This window comes from Tupaia chinensis, unplaced genomic scaffold, assembly GCF_000334495.1.
Source record: "Tupaia chinensis unplaced genomic scaffold, TupChi_1.0 Scaffold000381_1, whole genome shotgun sequence".
In the NCBI taxonomy this organism is placed as follows: Eukaryota; Metazoa; Chordata; class Mammalia; order Scandentia; family Tupaiidae; genus Tupaia; species Tupaia belangeri.
In genome coordinates this window covers 1,777,347-1,800,401 of record NW_006159883.1, presented here as the reverse complement: position 1 = coordinate 1,800,401, position 23,055 = coordinate 1,777,347, and the positions used below count along the sequence as shown (strand labels likewise).

The window sequence follows — 23,055 nt, the reverse complement described above, 5'->3', positions numbered from 1 at the left end:
TCAGCAGGAGGAAGAATCATGTAACAGTTAAGGTTTTTTAGTATTAAATGGCCAGTCATGAGTTGAAGTATGCAGAGATTAGGTAAACATCCAGCAGTTCCACCAAAGAAAAGAGTCATGCACACATGTGACAGGAGACTGGCCTGCAGGACTCTAAGGGTCACTGCCAACACAGCACACTCAGCTGGTCTGTCGGCAGCTTTCACAGTTCTATTCACCCCTCAATCTCCTCACACACACTAAGCCTGGAACAGAGCTCCTAGTATAGAGTGGGCTCCCCATAAACAGTGGCTGAATTAATGAACTGAATAACTGAAGAACACATAAAATATGTATCTGGCTCTAGAATTAAACAAAAAGAGAATGGCTATTTCATTGTATGGTGATTGCTAAATTTGCTAATTGCAAAAAGTAATCAAGGTTACTTTCAAATACAAGAAAAACAGTCTTGTAATAATTTCATTTCTTGTCTAGAAGATCAGCTCTGAATTAAATCACATTGAGGGTTATTGAGAGGTTCCCCTGATAACTATTTGAAAATGCACGGCAGACTGTAAATGACTGTCAGAAGTAAGGGGTGATTATGGTGAAGGTAATCTGCCCTGACGGACCACGATTACTCAGCGAGCTGGACAGTAACCTTGAAGATGAACGTGCTTTTCACAGTCATGGCTCTGAAAATGCCCATTAGCCACATGCTTTACTTGTTTAATTGTCAGAAAGAAAACATATATATAACTTCTTTTAATATACCTTGAAAAACATAATGGTATTTTGATTGACCAGGTAAAAATCACGCTGTATCCAATGAAGTCTGGGCAATTTTCTCTTGAGATACCAAATTCTTAACAAAAAACATCTGCAAAGATTATAATTTTTTAAAAAATAATAATTTATTTATTTAATTCTATTTGTTGTTGTTATTTTTTAATTTGACCAGACAGAGACAGGGAGAGAGAGAAAGGGAAACCAAGAAAGCAAGGTCTGGGACTTGAACCAAGGTCGACCATATGGGTATTCAGCACCTTTAACCACCATGCCACCTGCCAGCCCTATGAACTTTTTAATTTTTAAAAAGCCTTAAAATAGAAACAGCTTGCATTCACTAGACTAAGGACAAAGACCCTCTTGTCAGGCACCATATTAGTATCCATTCCCTGGAAGACTGAGGGTTCTTTCAAAATATATCTATCATTTCTTCACAGTGGCTGATCAAACCTGCCACTGAAAAATGTTCTGAACAGGCAACTTGTAGTACAAGCATGGTTTATTTCTGTCAGAGACTGACTGTTGAAGTGTGAAAGAAACTCATTAAAAATCTCTTACTGTGATCTTACATTGTAAAAAAGAAAAAACCCAACAAAGAAAAAGCAGGGAAAAAAAAAACTTAATGAAGGGTACACTGAGCCTACAGACACACTCATATGGTGCTTTTCTTCCTTGGCAAGCAATTAGAAGAGCAAGATTAGTCCTAAGGATTCAGCATGCACTGGTTGTTTGGGGAAATCAAATAAGTTAACAATTTCATTTTATGCTAATATTATGAAAAGATAATGAAGGAGATCAGACTATTGTACTATAGGAAAAATGATGCAAAATAAACAACGAGAGTATTTACCTTAATCTTAAAACAAGGTTCACAGCGCAAGAAGCTTCTCTGTAGTCTTCACTAGCATTGGGTTGGCCCTTTAAAAACAGAATAGCAAACAATGTTATCAACTTTATTAGGAAAAGAGTGAGTAAAATCACAATATATTTAGATATATAAAGCTCTTTCTTTCAGGAAATTTCCGAACTAGGTCTTTACACTCACAAAACCTCTAAGTGAAGTTTGGAATCATGCCTAATTCTCATCACAACTGTGGTTATGAATGTTTCATACAGAAGCCTCAGTTGTAGGATAAATTCTAACTACTGGTATAAGCTGCAGTAAGCCCAAAGAAAGGTCACCCATCTAAAGAGGTTCCTTGAAACCTGAGGAATCAACTGCTACCCACTGGGCTCTGGTGATTTGCAAAGACTGGGCACCTAAAACCTTAAGATGCAGAGGAAAATTGGTCCCAGTAGATTAGGCAACCATTTATTTCCTGCCCTTTTCACCTAAAGCATATTTCCTTGAATAGAAGTTATCCACCATGCAGCCTCTAAGACACAGCCCCCCATTTCTATGAACCTTTGACAGGAGTACACCTTCTTGTAGGAGAAACAAGGGATTTCAGTTTGACAACTTTGCCACTGACCAGCTATCCAAGCCTGGGCCAGCATTCTCTAAATCAATTTTCCCATCTATAAAATGGGGGTAATACCTGCTCAAAAGGTTGCTGAGGGAGTAAACTAACAACTAAGAAAAGGAGCTACAACTATAAAATGTTGTACAATACTAGGCATCCTAATAACTTTTTGTGTTTCCTTTACTCTTTTTTGTCTTCTGACCTATTATTGTTCCTAATTTGTCTTTCATAGTTCGACCAATCCCTACAATTTATTGCAAGTTATTTTGCTGAGTTGCCTGATACACTTTAAAGACTTAAAGTGAATCCTGGCTCTGCCTCTAACCAGTGGCATGACCTTGGGTGAGCCACTTAACCTCTGCAAGTCTTGCTTCCTCAGCTATAAATTAAGGGCGAAGGACAAGCCTTCTGACTTCAAGCAGGCTTCCTGCAACCTTAAAAATCCATCACTCTAATCACCCCCCCATTATATAACCATTTCATAAAAACACAGATTAGGTAAAATAGAAACGGTTTTTCATTCAATATGTAAATTTTGACAAAAATTGTTATCATAAAGCTGGTGATATTATACAGTATAACCACTCTTGAAAACAAAAGGGCTTGTCTATTAATTTTCGCAGCCTGAATGCAAGCCTGCACTCCACTTCTGTTTCTATAGACCTTCTCTGGGTTATTCAGCATCCTTTGCTACCACCCATCATGACTCTTAGGCACACATCTTCTGTCATATAACTTTCATAAATATGTTTTATAATGCATTTCACAGTCACTGGACTATTATCTTTATAAGGCAAGTTGTAGAGATAAATTAGCCCATAAAATTCAATGATAAAAGAATTATGAAAACAGCTTACAGAAATCCAACCAGGAGCAAAAAAGAAAAGTATCAATTAAATACAATGGTTGGTGGCTGCCATGTAACAGAATGGTGAGTCATTTTCCTTCCTTTTTTTATTTTCCAAAGTACTAGCAATTTTAAAAGCAGTCTGGTAATCAATTCTCACTCTTGTACCTATCACGTGAAGGTCAGAGGTCCTGCAAGCATGGCCAATAGTAACAGTATACTTTTTTCTCCATACCTGTTAAAACAGAGCTTACAGGCCCATGACTGGGAAATGCTACTCTGAAATTGTCTATTTATAATATTGGGTTTTTCTAAAGATCTGTCTACAAGCTTCTCACATACACATGACTGGCTGAGAAACAGACCTGAGAGTCGTGCACTGAGAGGGACTGTATTTGCTCGGGGATATTGCTGGCATTCACTGCGATCTGTTAAGAGAGCCACCAAAAAGGACATGATCAGTGTGTTCCATTACATCCCAGTTATCAGAGACATAAATGTTCAGACGATTATAAAACAGTATTTCCCCAAATCTAGGCCTTTGGCTACACTGAAATCATCTATTACAGGTGATAAAAACTCCTGGGCCCAGGACCAGCAGATGGCATAATGGCTACGTCACTGGACTCCCACATAGTTGACCATGGTGAAAGTCCTGGACCTGGCAGCTTGAAACTAAAGCTGGGCACATGTACATTCATGACCAAAGTCCAAAGAGAATGGAGAAGGGATTGTGGCTTGGTCATCCCCCACGGGGGTGATTTCTCGTTTTCTGTCTCTGTCTGTTTCTCTAGTAAGTGTACATGCCCTATAGCAAAAAAGTCTCTCTTAAAACAAAAAAACAAACAAACAAACAAGCAAAAAAAACTTCTGGGCCCCACTGACCCTATAATTCAGGATTTCATGAAGATGGGAGGCAGTCTATATCTTGACCAAGTTCCCAGAATGACCCTTATGCTTTTAGATAACCACTGAGCTACAGTGAAAAGGCATGCACCATTTGACATTTCAAAGTTGATAATAAAAAGATGCCCCAGAACTATTTTTTTATTGTGTAAGTTCATCTAAGGTTAAGGAATCTTTAATTAAAAGATGTTAGGGTAAGGTTTTACTTACCACTTCAATCATTACTTTGAGAAATTATTCAGTACATAACATTTTTTTAGAGGTTTTTGCTTTAGGGCCCATGTGCTGCCCCAGAATGAGAGAAATAGGGACAGTGAGGGGGAATTGAGAAATCACCCCCCGGGGGGAAGGCCACACCACAATCACTTCTCTTCCATTCTCCTCTGAGGATCTTGGGCATGCTCACACATGTACCCAGTGTGATTTTCAAGCCAACAGGTCTGTGGGAGTTCAGCGACGTAACCACTACACCATCTGCCAGCCCCGGATATTTACACTTGAAAAAACATTTTCTCCCAATGTAAATACCAGAGTGATAGGTTTTAATTTTTTTCTCAAAGATGAAAACCTAGCCCTGAGGTGACACCAAATTATATTCACATCAAGCACTTTTGTAAACTTACCTGGAGTAAAACTTGAAAGACCAAAAAAAAAAATCAAAGAGAAACAGCAGTGCAAATGAATGAAAGTATCACCTATTTCTAAACTTACTATCATTTCTAAAATAACTGAAAATCATCAGAAATTCTTCAGGAGTTTCCTGAAGTTGAAAAGCATAAAAGTCTTAACATCTGTGCTTCCTCAAAAATAACTAAGTTGGTACTGAAGTAATTGGGAGAAGTGTGTTGATGCATGCAATATACTTGGAAATGTGTCAAAAAATTAAGGTGGATTGATAGATTCATATAAGATAAGTAAGTATAATAATAGTAGAGCCTTGGTGATAGGCATACAGAGTCTATTATGAAATATTTATTGCTGCTATATGTTTGAAAAGGACTAGGTTAGGAGAACAACTAACCTGTGTTCAGTAACCAGCCAGAGGGCATAGGCCTACATATCGAACGATCTCTTAGAAAGAGTCTCAGACAGATTTCACAGTCTGAATTAGCTTTGAGATATAACCAAAGGCTACACAAACATATACATCACATTTTACCTTTCATCAAAGAACAACAGTACACTGAAAAGTCTTAGTGGCATTCACTTAAAGGAGTCAACGTCTTGTTCTCCTGGGGAGGCCCAATCTTCTGTCCTGCTCACTTACTCCTAAGCAGTCATCACAATAGAGATCTGTTTGCTGGGACTGTGCACTGGACTCCCCTAGGCACAACCTGCGATCACACTGTGTGGGTGTAACCCTGCATTTAATGAAGGGACCAGCCTTCTTTCTGGCAAACAAGCAATGCAGATGAATCCTCAGAGTATATGTGGAGAGGCACATAAGTGCCAGAAATGGGAGGTCCTGTGTACTAAACATCTTCTTTTACTGTCTTCCCCCAGGGTCACCATTACAGACCCACTGTATGGGAGTAGGGCATGGACTTTGGGTATACTCTTTCAAATGTAAAAACCTGCAAAAAAGTGAACACATTAAACAGCTGTCTTTTATTAGCAGTATTACAGAAATTTATCAGCTTATTTTTTCTTTTAAATAGTTTATGACAAGAATGGCACTTGAGAAAATGAGTGTCTCTTCAGTATGGAAGAAAAATGAGGGAAGAAAGTAAAAAAAAATAAGATTCAATGTTGTACACTACCCAGAAACTAGCCTTCAATGAAGGTCTAGGATGAGGTAAAAAAGAAGAAAGAATCTTGGTATGAAGAGAAGAAAGAGGCAATGGCTACTCTTCAATTTTTCCTGGGACTCCATCTAATCTTCTCATTTTCTGTTTTTGAAAATATTATAGTTAAATGCAGTGTGTTGATCTGGACTGGACCTTGGAATAGAAAAAAGACACTAGTGGACAAACTAGTGAAATCCAAATAATTTCAGAGTTTAGCTGATAGAGCAGTGTTGGTTTCTGAATTGCATCAAAAAAACCTGGGTTACATAAGAAACTAGCAGTGGAGAGCCAGTGCTGGTATGGTGTTTGGGGTGGCTGGATCCCACAGGCCAATGGCATGATGGACTTCTGGATCCAGCAGCCTGAGAAACACATTAGGTGTCCATGAGTTTGTGCCCAAAATCAAAGAGCAAAATAGAGGAAAAGGGATAGTGGCATGGTCATCCCTTCTGGGGAGAGATTTCTCTCTCTCTCCCTCTCTCTCTCTCTCTTTCTCTCTCTCTCATGAGCATACACACCCTATATCAAAAACTAAACACATACACACACACATACATACACACACACAAAACTAACAGTGCCAGCTGCAATGGCACAAGTGGTTACACATCACTGCTGGAGCCACACATACTAAAGTCACATGAAAGGCCCAGGTTCAGATCTTGAACCAGCCTAAAACACTCAAGGCATGGTGGTGAAGTGAAGACTTATAATCCAACCTAACCATGAGGCTGGGATGGAGGATTGTGACAAGGTGACACCTTGTCAAAGATACTTCTATCTTTCTCCTATTAATTGATCAATCAACCTCTATTTGATTTTAAAAAAGAAAAAAGAAATTGGGGCCAGCAGAAGGCATAGTGGTTAGGGTGCTGGACATTCCCACATGCCCAACCACGGTTCAAGTCCTAGACCTGGTGGCTTACTTCCTTGCTTTCCCTTTCTCTCTATGTGTGTCTCTCTCTGGTCAAATTAAAATAAGTCAATGAATAAATAAAATTAAATAAATAATTTTAAAAAATGAAAAAAGAAATTAACAGTGGAGTGTTTCGGAACTCTACTATCTTTACAACATTATTGTAAACCAGAAATTATTTCTAAAATAAAAGTTTATTTGCAGAAACACAGCAGATTTTTTTAATCATGATTTGAACTTCCATTACTACTCCAAAGGCTGGTCACCTGTAATAACAACATGTTTTAGAAAGCACAATCATAAAAGTATCAAGGTAGAGCAGTCTGTGATGATTAAGGCTTAGCATAATAAATTTAGAAGGAGAAATAAAATCTTTCTCTCTACTTACATATGGATATAAAACAGACATGAATAAGAGCTGACAGGTACTTGAAAAAGGTACTTTCATCAAAAATAATTTTAAAAAGCTAAGAGCAGTTTTCAAAATCACTATGCAGTACCAATGAGTAATATAGAGCAATACATTTGGCTTTCACATTGTATCTAATCTCCACTAAAATTACTTTAATTTAAATCCACACCAACTGTGTTTTCTCCTCAGAACAAAACAATGGAGTTGGGAAACAAACAGATTCATAATAAACCTGGTCTAGACTCTTAATAACCAAACTCTTTTTTTCTTTCTTTCTTTCTTTTTTCTTTTTTTTTCACAATTGCCAGAAGGAATATAGCCTTGTCAGAGAGAGACAGAGAAAGAGAGAAGAAGAAAGCATCCTCATTGGGGTGTGGTCACACTGCAATTTTCTCTCCTCCATTTCTCCAACCTGTTAGGAGTTTGGGCATGCAAACACTTGAACTTGGTGAGTCTTTCCAGTTGCCAGGGCCAGGATTCGAACTGTGGCCAGCCATGTGGAGTATGGCTCTCTTATTCTGACCCCAAGTATTCTGCAGTATATCTCCTATGGACACTGTTGGACTTCAGTCAAAAGACTCTCTCACCTACTTCATCACACTGGCTTAAATAAAAACAAATTTTCTAAGGAGTTTCTGAATCACTTTTGTTTGCTTTTAAATTTCTGATATAGGCATTTAAAATAAATCTCCATGAATTTGGAACACACCACATATTGTGAATTTCCTCGAAGATCAGGAAGCCCTTCACAAACTATACCCCTACTTCGTTGCAGCACCTTACCCTGTTGTTGATGTGTGTACTAAGGCTACTCTTTCCAAACTTCACCTCAACTGCATGCTTTCTGACCTTTATCTCTAATTGACCTATTAATAAATACTATATGCCTGTGTATGGGTTTATTTAATGCTTGTATTTCAGTGCATCGATCACCAACAATTATGTATATATAGCATCTACTAGAGACAAAGGGAATGTAAAGAAGATTAAGATACTATCCCAGTTGTCTAGTAACTTTTACTAAAAAAGTAACTGAACCGCAGCTTACTCACATTTTAATTAATGGTAGAGGACACATGCACCTGTCAAAGAGAAATAGATGGGAGGGGGAGGGAGGAGAAAGTATCCCTCAACGTGGTGAGGTCATACCGTAATCCCATATCTTCCATTGTGCCATTCTGTCAGGGTTTGGGGCAAGAATGTTCAAATACCCAGTGTTTTTTCCAAGCTGCCAGAGTCAGGATTTGAACCATATTCGGCCAAATGGGATCTGGCTTTCTTAACTACTAGGCTACAGGGCTGGATCTGAACTACAGTTTAAATGACAAGCATTACTGAAAATCTTATTAAAATGTAAACATTTTTACACATTTACATTTAGCCCAAATAAGTATTTTCTCCCTTAAAGATGTTTAAAGGTAGGGGCCAGCAGGTGGTGGGGTGGTTAAGGTGCTAGACTCCCACATTGTCAACCACAATTGAGTCCTGAACCTGGTAGCTTAAAAATCAGACCAGGCCTATGCCCAAAATCCTGTGAAGAAAATGGAAGAAAAGGGATTGCAGTGTGGGCCATCACTCGAGGGGGGGATGATTTATCACTTTCCCTGTCACTGTCTCTCTCTGTCTCTATCCTGCGAGCACACACACCCTTTGGGGGGAAAAATTAAAAGGAAAAAATGTTTAAAGGCACAAGGTGCATAGTCAGATACTAAACGTTGTTACAGCTATTTACTGCAACTATAAAAACCCAAATCGGCCGACATTAAAACGAAGCAATCACAATTCTAAGTACCTAATCTTTCCTTTTACTTGTGTATGTGCTGCCCCTCAAAATACATACATAGAAAAGTTACTAGGATGATGTTTGTTAGAAGAATTTAAATGCTCATCAAGAAGGAAATGGTTAAATAAACCATTTCCACCCATACAAAATAACACTATGCAGTAGGTAAAACAAAGAGGCAGATCTACAATATCTAATGTGGAAATATTTCTAAGACAATAGGGTAAGATGCAAAAATATTCTAGAGTCTTTATAATGTCATTTATGTTTTTAAAATGATATGCTACATATATTTCTTAATGTGTATAACTGTATAGAAACAAACAGAAAACACTACAAACTAATAACCTTTGTGGAAAGAAGTGATAGTCATAGGGGTGAGAGAAGTAGCAGGATAAAAATGATCTTTCAGCTTTTATACGATTGAATTTTTGTATACATTTTTCAAATCTTTATCTATCTTGATTCCCAATAAGGCCTACCCTGACCAAACCATCTAAAATCACAGCCTCCTACCAGGCTCCCTGAAGCCCCACCACATTCTTCTATATTCTATTGCTGCTATTTTGTTGTAACAAACCACAGAACTGACTGGCTTACTTAAGGCTACTGAAAATTATGTGTCTACTCCCATTAGAAGGTAAGCAAAACAAGGATAGAAATTCTTCTGTTTTTCTCACTGAGGTATCCACAACGCCTACTAAAATAAGCACAAGTAGTGAGCCCATAATAAGTATTTGTTCACTATTTACATACTTAATTCCTATGATAATAGATACATAAAATACTTTATGTTTTGCTTACAATAAGCAGTTTGAGATACTTTAATTAAGAGCTCATAAAAGAGACTGGCAGGTGGCAAGGTGGTTAGGGCACTGGACTCCCTTATGGCTAATTATGGTTCAAGTCCTGGATCTGAAACTTGTGTTCTTGTTTTTCCTCTCTCTCTCCCTCTTTCTCTTTTGCTCACTCTCTCCCTCTCTGGTCAAATTAAAATGAATAAATAAATAAATAAAGTTAAATAAAAAACATAGGAACTCTCATTATACTGGGTTGTTGAAAAATCATGATGCATTTTTGCATAGAACAATATATCATGACTTTTCTGACAACCTAATAGCTCTGTCTCTTAACAGCTTCAGATACCCAAATACCAGGGGTATGAGAATGAAATAGTTGGGACCAGCAGTTAGCATAATGGCTATGCTGCTGGACTCCCATGTAGTCGACCGTGGTTCTCGTCCCAGACCCGGTGGCTTAAAACTCATGCCAGGCATGTGTGCGTGCATGCTCAAGATCCCGAGAGGAGAATAGAGGAGAAGAGATTACGCTGTGGCCATCCCCCCTGGGGGTGATTTCTCGCTTTCTGTCTCTCTGTCTCTCTCTCTGTCTGGCAAGCGCACGTGCCCTATAGATAGCAAAACCCTCTCCAAAAATAAATAAATAAATAAATAATAAAATAGTGTCAGGGACCAGCAGGTGGCATGGTGGTTGAGGCACTGGACTCCCACATGGCCAACCACAGTTTGAGTTCTGGACCTTGTCACTAGCTTTCTCGCTTTCCTCTCTTTCTCTCTCTGAGCACATAGGCAATCACAAGTTGGGGCATAATAAATAAATAAATATATAAATAATTATTTTTTAAAAAGAGCATGGTATAAAAAACTAGACTGAGAATTTATGTAATAAATTTGAATAGAATATTTACATGTAAATGCATGTGGCCTTTTACAGAAATAAGAAACTTATTCACATGTAATTATAAATTAACTTGGGAACAGACATTTGCCCCTGAGAAATCAAGTGAGGCTAGATGCACTACAAATTTTTTATTTTTTATTTTTATTTTTTTATTTTTAAAAATTGTGGTAGAGGGCACATGTGCTCACAGGCAACAGGTAGAGAGAGAAGGAAAGTGCAAAAACACCCTTTAAAGGGGCCTTTGTTTTTTCTAAGCTGCTGGGTCTAGGACTCAAACTGTGCAGTCAGCTATATAGGATCCCTCTATTCCAATCACCAAGCCACCAGCTGGCCCAGTGCCTACACCTTTCAAATTTCACTCAAGAAGGCTGATAGCAATGTTGCAGAATCCACTGACGGCATGCTATATATTATTTCCTTTTTGTTCTATGCAGAAAATATTCTTGTCAAAAAGATACTGCTATTATCCAAGGAACGAATCAATTATGAGAGCAATTTCAACAAGCACATAGTAAAATAATGTCTTAACACATCCTCATGAGGAAAGATCCATTGGCCTGTCTTAGCAAGGCAGGATCCAATGATAACATCCAATGAAGACATCCCTAAGTGAGCCAATAGCCAGTTCTTGTTGAGTCAATGATGGTACATGAACCATGCTATTTTGTTCTATTTCAAAGCAAAATTGACACTTACAGTTAGAAAGTCTTAAAAATAGATGAAAAACCTAGACTCTATCATTCACTCTAGATAAAATCAGAGAATGGGAAAGGAAAGGGCTGAGTTCATGATACTCCGTTAAGATTATTTTGAAAACCCAACACAACATGTCCCACTCCAGAGCTCCTTACCATTGCTCACAATGAGGGCAAACGATGTCCCTAATTAAAGCTTATGTTTTATGTATAAAATGGAAAGATGTATTCATATGACAACCATAGAAGGAAACGAGATCAGAGGGAGTGCTACCACTGGGAGGCAGGCAACTGAAAATCCCTAAGAAAGGTCCACAATGTGGCTTGAAAGATGACGAGAGAACAGTGAGAGAAAAGAATAAGGGAAACAGTGAGGTTCTGCTGTCTTCCTCATGCAAGGTCCAACTGGCTAGTACCAAGCCAAATGGTAAGATTTGATCCATTTAATTAAAAGGAAATGTTTACTCATTCTATAAAGTTGGGATGGGTATCATTTATAGCCCAAAGTTTTCTGTTTTCTTAATATGAATTTATCAAGGTCTGTGAAAATCTTGGAGCTGTTTAAATATGTTCAGATTTCCTCTAGGAAAATTAGCAAGTCCTGCAATCCATGGTCATCATTGCTCATTAGGTACTAGGACAATTAATAAGATCAAGGAAGCAAATAAAAAATGATCTCTTAATCAAGTGATGACCAGTGTTCAAGGGTAAGCTATTAAGAGTGTTCCATGCCTACCAAGTTACCCAAGAGATTTCAAAATCAAAACCAATGGATTCAATCTGGAGACTATAACTGTTTTAATATCTGTGTTATTAAATGTCAACTGAAAACCCAGAAGAAATTTTACTCATGTGTTTGATATGTTTTCTAAATGATACTAACACCAAAAGTTAGAATTGATTGCTCAGTTATGCTAGAAACTACACAAAGTGCTAAATGTACATGAATTCATCAATCAATCCTCATGACAATTTTATAAGCACCAGAAGACTAATATAAATCCATGTAAAAGTGGAATTAAATTATGAATTTATTTAGTGCAAAAAAATTTAAATCCTTACACAGTTGTTTTTGTGTTTTTTTTTTTTTTTTTTTTTTTTTTTTTTTTTTTTTTTTTTTTTTTTTTTTTTTTTTTTTTTTTTGAATTCCTTCTCATATACAACAATCCCCATCTAAGGGGGTCTCAAAAAATAAAGTCATTTACCCCAATTTATACAGCCCAAAGTAATTCAGACAGAATTGGAAGCTGTGAAGCCTATGTGCCTTTTTATCCTACTCCATGATATTTGAAAGTTTCTCCCCCAAATAGATCTGACTCTGACACCACAGTATAAAATGGTGGGAAAAAAAAATAAGTAACCACTACTCACCTCTGGATTTTCTTCTTTTACTCTTCGTGACTGTAAAACAATTATGTATCTGTTAATGCACACACATACAAAAAATGCCACAAAATTTATGTAGCTAAGTTAGTTGTCATTAATGTTATTTACCTTTTCTTGAGAAAAAGCTGCTTTCCCTTCTTCACTTTTCTCATCCATCTCGTCATCGCTCCACTCCCAGTCACCGTCTTCAGTTTTATGAAGGTGACCACTTGACCCAGGAACTCTTCGTACCTGAATCAAAAACCCACACAATTTTGACAAGTTGAATATGAACTAAATTTACTGGTACTGCTACTTGGGTTACACAACATACAAAGTACTCTGAAGACAGCCCAGCTGTTATTTATTCAGAGATAACTGGAAATTGATACTTAAAAGGACTACACAAACTCCAGACTCTCACTCTCCTTCGAGAAATGCTGTGTTCTTGAAATGTAAGAACACCAGATAGATAAGCCATTAAGGATCAAGCTTATTTTCATTTTTAACTTCAGTTAACACTTTATTATTTACTACATATCCAACACTACCTGATAGGTTTCAAAATTTCCAAAGAAGTGTATATGTAAGCAACTGACTGCTGACTAAGTGAAGGCTGGGAAAACAGGGAACCTGATGAGGCAATCTAGCTAGACTGGAAGCATCAGTGATCTAAAACCTAAGTTGAAACAAATCAAATATCCTTCTGTGGCTACCTTGCTCTTTTTCACAACCTGACAGACATCATGGTTATTTTCCCAGGATTCTGCTCAACCTACTTGAGTAAAAGCAAAGCATCAGGCTATTCTTAACACACTTTGTAGCATTTATGAGACTTGTGAGATTACTGGGAACGCAAGGCGATAATAAACAGCCGTGCCACTGTTTAGATTATAATTAGTCTTCCTCAATCATTCCAATTTTTCTGAGCTAGTGTAGAGATGTAACCCACAGGACCTGCTTTCCAAATGTCTTTATGGTTGAAAAGGCAAAACTTTAAAAGAACAGGGTGACTGAGAATGAGCCTCTGACGAAGTGATTTGCCTTTAAGGGATATGTACTGAGATGTAATTAACCAAGGCACTGCGGCAGATGAGGATGATGTGGACATAACGGTCAGTGGTCTATTGAGTTAGAGAAAACTTCAAATGAAAAAGGCCCTTTGAGACAATCCAGTCCAACCCCTTCATTTTCCAGATGAGGAGATGAAGGCTCAGAAAGTGACCCAAGATCGCACAGCTGAGGGCAAAAATCAAGGCAAGGAACAAAGCCTTTCAGACTCCCATTCGTGTCTCCCTGTGCCACAATATGATGACTATCAGAAGAAAGCTGTCTAAAACTGCCCTGTGAAGACATTAAGACTATGATGTGAAGAAAGTTTACTTTCTATAATAGAAAGTATTTAGCAATATCATGGGAGTTTCATTAGACCAAAAGAAATATCACAGAACTTCAAGTTTCTACATGGTAGATCAATGTGAAGTCAGAAACAACACAGGTTTGGGGCCAGGTTTGATTTGTAGAGCCTGTAAAAGAAATATTGACTACTGGGTCTAGAAGATTTTTACCTCCAACACAGAAATTTTAAAAGCAAGTAAAAAGTGCTAATTCCTAACTATAAATAGTTATGTTCAATTTTTTTTTTTTGGAGAGATTTTCACTGTAGGGTGCGTGCGCTCGCCAGACAGACAGAGAGAGACACAGAGACAGAAAGTGAGAAATCACCCCCCGGGGGGATGGTCACGCCACAATCCCTTCTCCTCCATTCTCCTCTCGGGATCTTGGGCACGCACGCACACGCACCCGGCGTGAGCTTTAAGCCACCAGGTCCGGGACACGAACCGCGGTCGACTACGTGGCAGTCCAGCGACATAGCCATTACGCTAACTGCTGGTTCCCCAATTATTTTTTTAAAAAGCTTGTTTTCTACACTGCAGAACATATTTAACTAATTCACCTTTTTAAACTAAAACCCTCTCTGTGGTTGGCATAAGATATTTTTTCTTCCACTTGCACTTTGAGTTTGAAAAACCTACTCTAATGATAGTGATTTTAATGGTGCTTATAGAAGTTGGCAAAGTACCACGGAAAAAATGCTGAAATGCACTTCAGGATTTTCAGAACAGATTGTTCATTTTGAAGCTACAAAGAAATGGTGAAGAGAAGAGAAAATAATTTTTTGTTGACATCTACAATAAAAACGATTATTTTTTAGCAACACTAATCATGGTGATAGCAACATGGAGAGACATATGGTAATGGCTACACTTAAAAGAAAGAATTTAAAGCCACATCTATTTTTAAATATACCATTAGCTAAACAGGAAGAAAAACAAGTAAAATGTTGCATAAGAAACAATAAAATTCCACCTTTACTAAAATTGTAGAAACCAAGGATAGTCAACAAATTAGTACCCTACAAGAGACTGCACTAAGCAAATCCGTTTCTGGAGACAGTCCAGCTTCATACCCTAGCATTTAGCTGATGCCCCTTCCCCACCCCCACCCCCGGCTCTATGTTTACAAGACCTGTCAATTTCATTTCCACGAGCAGGATCCAACTATAAGCAATAAAATAGCCAGCCTTTCCCATTTCTATTTTATTTTAGAATCCTGGCTATCTCCCTCTTGGTTTTATTTGCTGGAAGAGAGCAAGATTTTTTTAAAAAAAAAGGTCTAGGATTTTAGCCCTGGATACTGAAAGAAATGGTGAGATTGGCCTTTAAGCAATAAAAACTGGAACACAAATAAGTTCAGAAATGTTGACCAAATTAAGACAAAGACGATTCAAAAGTCTCTACAGGAAAAAAATATTGGTATAGCAGTAGCAGAGAAGTGTGTCTTTGAGAATGTCCCCTCGTCTTACTCCTAGGCATAAACTCGCAGTATAATTTGAAACCAAGGTTTCAGGGTGTATTTATGTGACACTGACTTCCACTAAAGAGACCAGAAATCAATTTTACAGAGCTCCATCCTTGTAGGGAGTTTGTAGGGATGACGAGAAACATTTTTTACCTTTCAGAGCTAAGGCACCTAACTTTCACGCAGTTTAACAAATGGTCTTATTTTGGAACTGAAGAAATGATCAAGCAAGACTGACTGTAACCCCAACACTGATGTGGCTGCTTTGCAACACACTGTAGAAGCTTCAAAAAAAGATGTGCGAAACCTTCTAATCTACCCCCCCAATCTCCTACCATGATAAAAATGAAGGTTACTCACCCTTAGAATTCTGATTACATGATTATCACATTGCTCTTATTCTAGCAAACGATCCCCTAACTTAGTAAAGCAAAAACGTGGCACAATTAATTTATTCTCTACTTTTTTTCTGTTGGATATTCAAATAAAATATATTGCTTCTCAAAGAAATGAGTTCAATGTAAATCATACCTAAGTGATTCTCACAGGGAATTCATAATCCTACAAATTCTTTAGGTCATAGTTGGCAATAATGAGGTAAGAAAAAGTTTTACATGCAGTAACACTTACTCTCAAGGCTCAGAATAAAATGCATATTTAACAGTTGTATTAATACATACCTGAAGAGGAAAATAATATTTTGTTGACATTTTCTTTTATTTTTTTTTTCTTTTTGAGAGGTTTTTGCTATAGAGCACATGCACTCGCCAGAAAGATAGAGACAGAGAGACAGAAAGTGAGAAATCATCCCCGAGGGAGGATGGCCATGCTGCAATCCCTTCTCCTCCATGCTCCTCTTGGGATCTTGGGCACATACACACATGCCTAGTGTGAATTTAGGCTACAGGGTCCTGGCCTCGAACCGTAGTCGACTACATGGGAGTCCGGCAACATAGCCATTATGCTAACTGCCGGGCCCCAAGTTTTAAGCCACCGGTTCTCAAACCATGGTTGACTACATGAACTCCAGCAATGTAACCATTATGCCATCTTCTGGTCCCATTGTTGACATTTTCTAAATCACATCTTTATGAAATTCCATTAGAGAAAACCAAAGCTCTGATTCCCACAAGAAAAGGGAGGCCCAGCTAGACTGTCGGAGGAGCAGTACTGTTTTCTGGCCAGTTCTGGTGACCACTAGGTAAATGTAGGCAGCTAGGACACAGTGACCAGGGAGAAGAGATGGCATCAAAGTAGGCAACAGCAACTAGAGCAGCCCAACTAGTCCTTCCAGCAGTGTCTCTCTGAACAGGAGTTTTCTAGAAATATCAACTGTCACAATCGGTGCAACCTCCCAGAGGTGCTACTAGGCCCCTGACCACAGAAAGGAGAGGAGGACATGAAGGAAAGCAAGTGAGCGAACAGATGAACTTTCTGTATCAGGCATTAAAATATGTCAGAAATGGGGCCGAGTGGTGGTGCAGCAGTAATACACCACACTCTGTGACCCACGTGGCAAGATTCTGGGTTCGCATCCAGAGTCCTCCATGAATGTGTTGGGCACATCCAGGCCAATGATCCAGCACTAGTTGAGGCTGAGGGTGTCCCGTAGGATCAAAACCCTGTTGGGAATCATGTGTGTGTGTAACAGTGCAGGTATGTGCACAGGTGAGTGTGTGCATGAGTGTGTGTAGGTGTGCACAGGTGTCTGCGTGCATGTAAGAGCTCAGGTAGGTACACAGGTGAGTGAGTGCAAGACTGCAGGTGTGCACAGGTGTCTGTGTGCATGTGTGTAAGAGTGCAGGTATGTGCACAGGTGAGTGTGTGCATGAGTGTGTGCGCTGGTGTCTGTGTGCATGTGTAAGAGCACAGGTAGGTAATTAATTTATTCTCTACTTTTTTTCTGTTGGATATTCAAATAAAATATATTGCTTCTCAAAGAAATGAGTTCAATGTAAATCATACCTAAGTGATTCTCACAGGGAATTCATAATCCTACAAATTCTTTAGGTCATAGTTGGCAATAATGAGGTAAGAAAAAGTTTTACATGCAGTAACACTTACTCTCAAGGCTCAGAATAAAATGCATATTTAACAGTTGTATTAATACATACCTGAAGAGGAAAATAATATTTTGTTGACATTTTCTTTTATTTTTTTTTTCTTTTTGAGAGGTTTTTGCTATAGAGCACATGCACTCGCCAGAAAGATAGAGACAGAGAGACAGAAAGTGAGAAATCATCCCCGAGGGAGGATGGCCATGCTGCAATCCCTTCTCCTCCATGCTCCTCTTGGGATCTTGGGCACATACACACATGCCTAGTGTGAATTTAGGCTACAGGGTCCTGGCCTCGAACCGTAGTCGACTACATGGGAGTCCGGCAACATAGCCATTATGCTAACTGCCGGGCCCCAAGTTTTAAGCCACCGGTTCTCAAACCATGGTTGACTACATGAACTCCAGCAATGTAACCATTATGCCATCTTCTGGTCCCATTGTTGACATTTTCTAAATCACATCTTTATGAAATTCCATTAGAGAAAACCAAAGCTCTGATTCCCACAAGAAAAGGGAGGCCCAGCTAGACTGTCGGAGGAGCAGTACTGTTTTCTGGCCAGTTCTGGTGACCACTAGGTAAATGTAGGCAGCTAGGACACAGTGACCAGGGAGAAGAGATGGCATCAAAGTAGGCAACAGCAACTAGAGCAGCCCAACTAGTCCTTCCAGCAGTGTCTCTCTGAACAGGAGTTTTCTAGAAATATCAACTGTCACAATCGGTGCAACCTCCCAGAGGTGCTACTAGGCCCCTGACCACAGAAAGGAGAGGAGGACATGAAGGAAAGCAAGTGAGCGAACAGATGAACTTTCTGTATCAGGCATTAAAATATGTCAGAAATGGGGCCGAGTGGTGGTGCAGCAGTAATACACCACACTCTGTGACCCACGTGGCAAGATTCTGGGTTCGCATCCAGAGTCCTCCATGAATGTGTTGGGCACATCCAGGCCAATGATCCAGCACTAGTTGAGGCTGAGGGTGTCCCGTAGGATCAAAACCCTGTTGGGAATCATGTGTGTGTGTGTGTGTGTGTGTGTGTGTGTGTATGTCTCCCTCTCTTTTTCTGTCTCTTTCACTCGTGGAAAAAATGAACTTTTTAAAAAAATGTCTGAAATGGAGTGCCTCTAACACATTTCTGAACAAAAGATGAATGTGTCTCAAAGAAATATCAACCAAAATTTATCAGAATTTGTCTCAATCCAGCACACCCAGTCCCTGCTGAGGTATCTGCCAGCTTCTTCCACTGCCACAATAACTTTCTGAATAAGCGGCTACAGACACTTCTCAGAATAGTTTTTCCCTCAGTAGGAATTCTGCACTCAGCCCATCCTCTACCTGCGGAAAACTGCATGCCTGACTATGGCCTAGACAGAGTGAGCCAGGGGGCCCACCGATCTCACATCCACTGCCCATCAAGGGTACATTAGACAAAGAAAAAAGCAATGCAGTTAATTAACATGTCTGTTACCAGGCATTCTACTGACACAAAGTATCAAAAATGTTTCCAGTGAATTGCTGTTTATAATGTACTTGAGGCACTGCCAAGCAAACAAAGTCTTCTAAGTCAACACAAATTGACAGATAAAATTAGATCCCATGTTTTAGCACTAAACATTTGTTTCCATTTCTTAAACTCTGACATTGCTTCCTCAGGTCACATGCTATCAGCACATACACTCCACACTTACTACCAGGACTCATGTACCTTTCAGCCCCAGGGCCTCTCTTGCCCTTCCATCAGCCTTCTCCTCATCATACAAGGCGGAGATCCCCATCATACAAGAAGACCGAAATCCCACCACTCACGCTCTCGATGCTGTAGTTACTAGCAGCCTGCATCTCCATGTCCCCTGGCCAGCTATACCTTCCTATCCCATCTACACCAGAAAATCAAGTCCTGGTGTCAACCAAGACATCCATTCTCCAATCCTGAACAACTGGCCCACCACAGGACCAGTGGCATCACCTTGCTGCTTGAGGCCCTTGCAAATGACCACTGTGCACTCCTAGCGAGGGCTTCAGTGTTACTACAACACTGCCACACAAAATGTGGCCCATGGACCAGCAGCAATGACATCACTTGGGAAGATGTCAGAAATGCAAAATCCTGGGCCCAACCATATACCCACTAAATCAGTATCTTCTTTGTGAGCAAGATTCTCAGATGATGAGCCCATTTCTCATTCATGGTTAAGAACCACAGTGCTAAAAACACTGTCACTATTAGCCTATTCCCTTGCTCTCAAGTCCATCATACCAGCTGGTGTTTATATACTATCACGTACTATGCTCTAAGTACTTTATATTAACTAATTTGATCTTCACAGTAACCCTAAGAGCTGAGGATCATTTTATTGCCCCATTTTTCAGAGGAAAATCTAAAACACAGGAAAAGTTAAACTACTGGCCCAAACTCTGACAGTTAGAAGGTGACAATGCTAGGTTGTAACACTAGAAATTAGACCCCACCCCTCCATTGCTAGCCTCTGCTACTGTGTCTCACAATAGTGTCCTAATTACACCCAGCTCCAATATTAGAATAACTTCACCTGTGGGGCCGGGCGATGGCACAGCAGTAACACAATTGCACCTATATGGAAACGGTCCTAGATTTGAATCCTGGAACATCCCTGAGCACATCAGGCACATGTATGCCTATGATCTGGGCTCGCTGGGACTGGGGTGGAGAACAATATAGACTTTGATGTGTGGAGGGTGTACCCTCTCTCTTTCTCTCTGTCCTCTTCTCTCTGAAAAATAAACTTTTAAAAACTTCATCTGCTATTTTGAAAACCAAGTCTATCCAACTAGACCCACAGTCCCTTTTTTCCTAGTAAACTTCTCTTGCTCACCCTTCTGAGCTTCTGTCCCTCCCATGTATAAAGATAATAGATTCCTTCCCCATTACAAGGCCAATGCCTCCTGCTGTGCATCTCATTTATCTACTAATTTATTTATTCCCTCAAGAATCTTATAGCCAGGCCCTGGCTCCTCTACATCGTCTGTAAACACACTTAAATCTCTCTCTTTTTTTTTTTTTTTATCAAAAATGGGGAAGGGATAAGGAAACCCTTTACTTCTGCCCTTTCCTCACTCTTCTCTTTCCCAGTCAATGTTTTTCTAGAGATTGTCTCTCATTATTGCCCTCACTTTCTATCCCTTCCTCACTCTTTAATACCTTGCAAAATATAAGCTATCCCCAGTGAGCCACCGAAACCATGTGTATTCTCCCTGAAAGAGTTAATGATTTCCCAATAGTATAATCAATGCTCTTCCCTGTTGCCATAACACCATTGTGCAGACACAGCTGAAACCCATTCTTTTTTTTTTTTTTACTTCAAGCTCTCTCTAATCCTGTGTACATGACATTTCTCCTCCTACCTCTACCTGTCCTACTCGGCCTCCAACTGACAACTGTTCTGCCTCCAGCACACACGGCTGTTTCCAGCCCAACATGTCAGCTCACTAGACACTATCTCCCTGAGTGAACGCACATTCTCCTTGGCCTACTCACCTTATCTAAGCCAACATCCTTGGAAATGTCATCTTTTAGGCTTGTTTTTCAAGTGGTTTGTTAGATATGAACATCTTAGCCATTTCTCAAGATTGAGCTTGCCACCTCCCATTCACTTGTTAATTTTCCTACCCCAGGCTCATTCCTACATTTCTCCAGTTTTGTCTTCGTGCCTCTAAATCCCGTCCCACCCCACTGCCATCAAACGGGCCAACAGGCACAGTCACATGCAGCTCTGAACATGATGCCTGCCACACAGCACTCAAGAGTTGACAGGTGTAATATTAGTAGTACATTTAATCTTTCTCACAAACCGATCTATCAAACATTACTTTCTGTAAATTTCCCCTTCCTCAGCTGGCATTATGCTGAGTCAGAGCCCCTTCAATGTAGCTCTCCTATCTCTCCTATTAAAACAAACTGCTAATCAATCTCCAGAACTCTGCTCTCTTGCTTGTTGTAGCTTTCATACTGCCACTAGCAGCAAATAAGCACTTTCTCAAAAAAATACTATGAGCGTTCACAATTGCCTATAGGATGAGTCCGGATGCCTCAATATTCAAGTCTCCCTACATGTAGACTCAAATGGCCTTTCCAAGACTTATTTTCCCACCATATCCCTTTAAACACCCTACAATCCCGTGGAGTGCAAATTATATGCTCTCACAACTCTACCACTTTGCACGTGTGTTACATACATAACTTGGCCTGATCTGCCCTTTCACGGTCTCTAATTTTAGTGTCTGTTCTAGAAGCTTTTGAAAATCCTCCTAATTAGAATTCTTCCTAAACCTTTCTATCATTCTACTTTGCACTGTAGACACACAAAACTGTTTACTCTTTTAGGACAGAGATCTTACCTTAGTCTTTTATAAATGCATTTATTCATTTACTCAACAATGTTTTACTGAATATCTCCTTTGTAACAAATTCTAGACCAAAGATTAATAAAATAAAATCCTACTCTTTAAAGTAGTTCCCAATTCAAATGACTGGACAGACATTTAAACTAGTAATTTTTTTAAAAAAGTGTGAAGCCATAAAGTTTAAATGCTGTAAGACTGCAGTAGAGAGAATCACTACCTGTCAAGCAGTATTGGAAGGTTGGGGGACTGTTGAAGGATTAAAAAGAGCTCACTATGCAGAGAAAGAGAAGTCATTGCACCCAGAGAGAAGATAAGAACATAGCAAGTTTTCCTGGCTCATGTAATGTCGCTGGATCACAAGGCACTGGGTCTAGGGGTTGGTTTAACTAACTGGCTCAGAATAAGGTCGAAAAAGCTGTGTTGCAGGACCTTGTACAATCAAAATGGTAAATTCAATGGCCTACAGAGCCAAGCTGGAAAAGCAGTGGAGAATGCCAGTCAAGTGAGGACTTGGGTGATTAGATGTCTCACCTGTCTCATCTCTAGGGAGAACCCAGCACTGGCTGATGGCTACAGCAGGGAGGAAGTGTTGCCAGATCTTCTGTTTCTTCTAGAGAAGTAGCTAACATACATTTTTTATGTGAACACTCTTGACATTTTTAGTGTTAATAAATATGTAAAGTTAAAAAAAATAATAGAAGCAAAACTCGAAGGGCCAGATGGTGGCACAGTAGTAAAACATAATGCTCTTCCATGCTGACCCACATGGACAGGTTCTGGGTTCATGTTGCGGAAACCCCCTGTGCATGCCGTGCACGAGTATGCCCACCATTTGGGACTGGCTGAAGCTGAAGTTGGATTGTGGCACCAAAACCATATAAAGGGTGTTATCTCTCTCCCTGCTTCTCATGGAAGAGATAAATCTAGTTTAAATAAACCTTCTGTGGATCCCAAAAAATGGTGTGTCTGTAGGACTAACATGGCCTGTGAGTTCACATACTCTGTAGTACACCAGATTAAAGGGGTTAGAACTCCAACTGTGGGAAAATACAGAAAGCTTTAGAGTGGGTTTGAGAGATGGAGAGAATCATCAAACTTGGGCTTCTGAAAAGA

The 23,055-nt window shown here is 39.4% G+C and overlaps 1 protein-coding gene across 1 annotated transcript in view; it reads right to left on the bottom strand.

Annotated features, from left to right (window-relative positions):
- Window positions 1-23,055, bottom strand: part of STK39 (serine/threonine kinase 39) — a 340,812-nt gene that overhangs the window by 125,924 nt on the left and 191,833 nt on the right. Inside the window, exons 11-14 of the mRNA XM_006153572.3 lie at window positions 12,773-12,895; window positions 12,650-12,679; window positions 3,444-3,506; window positions 1,619-1,686 (exon numbers count right to left, since the gene is read on the bottom strand). Coding sequence (XP_006153634.1) covers window positions 1,619-1,686; window positions 3,444-3,506; window positions 12,650-12,679; window positions 12,773-12,895 — 284 coding nt within the window. The remainder of the gene's footprint in view (window positions 1-1,618; window positions 1,687-3,443; window positions 3,507-12,649; window positions 12,680-12,772; window positions 12,896-23,055) is intronic.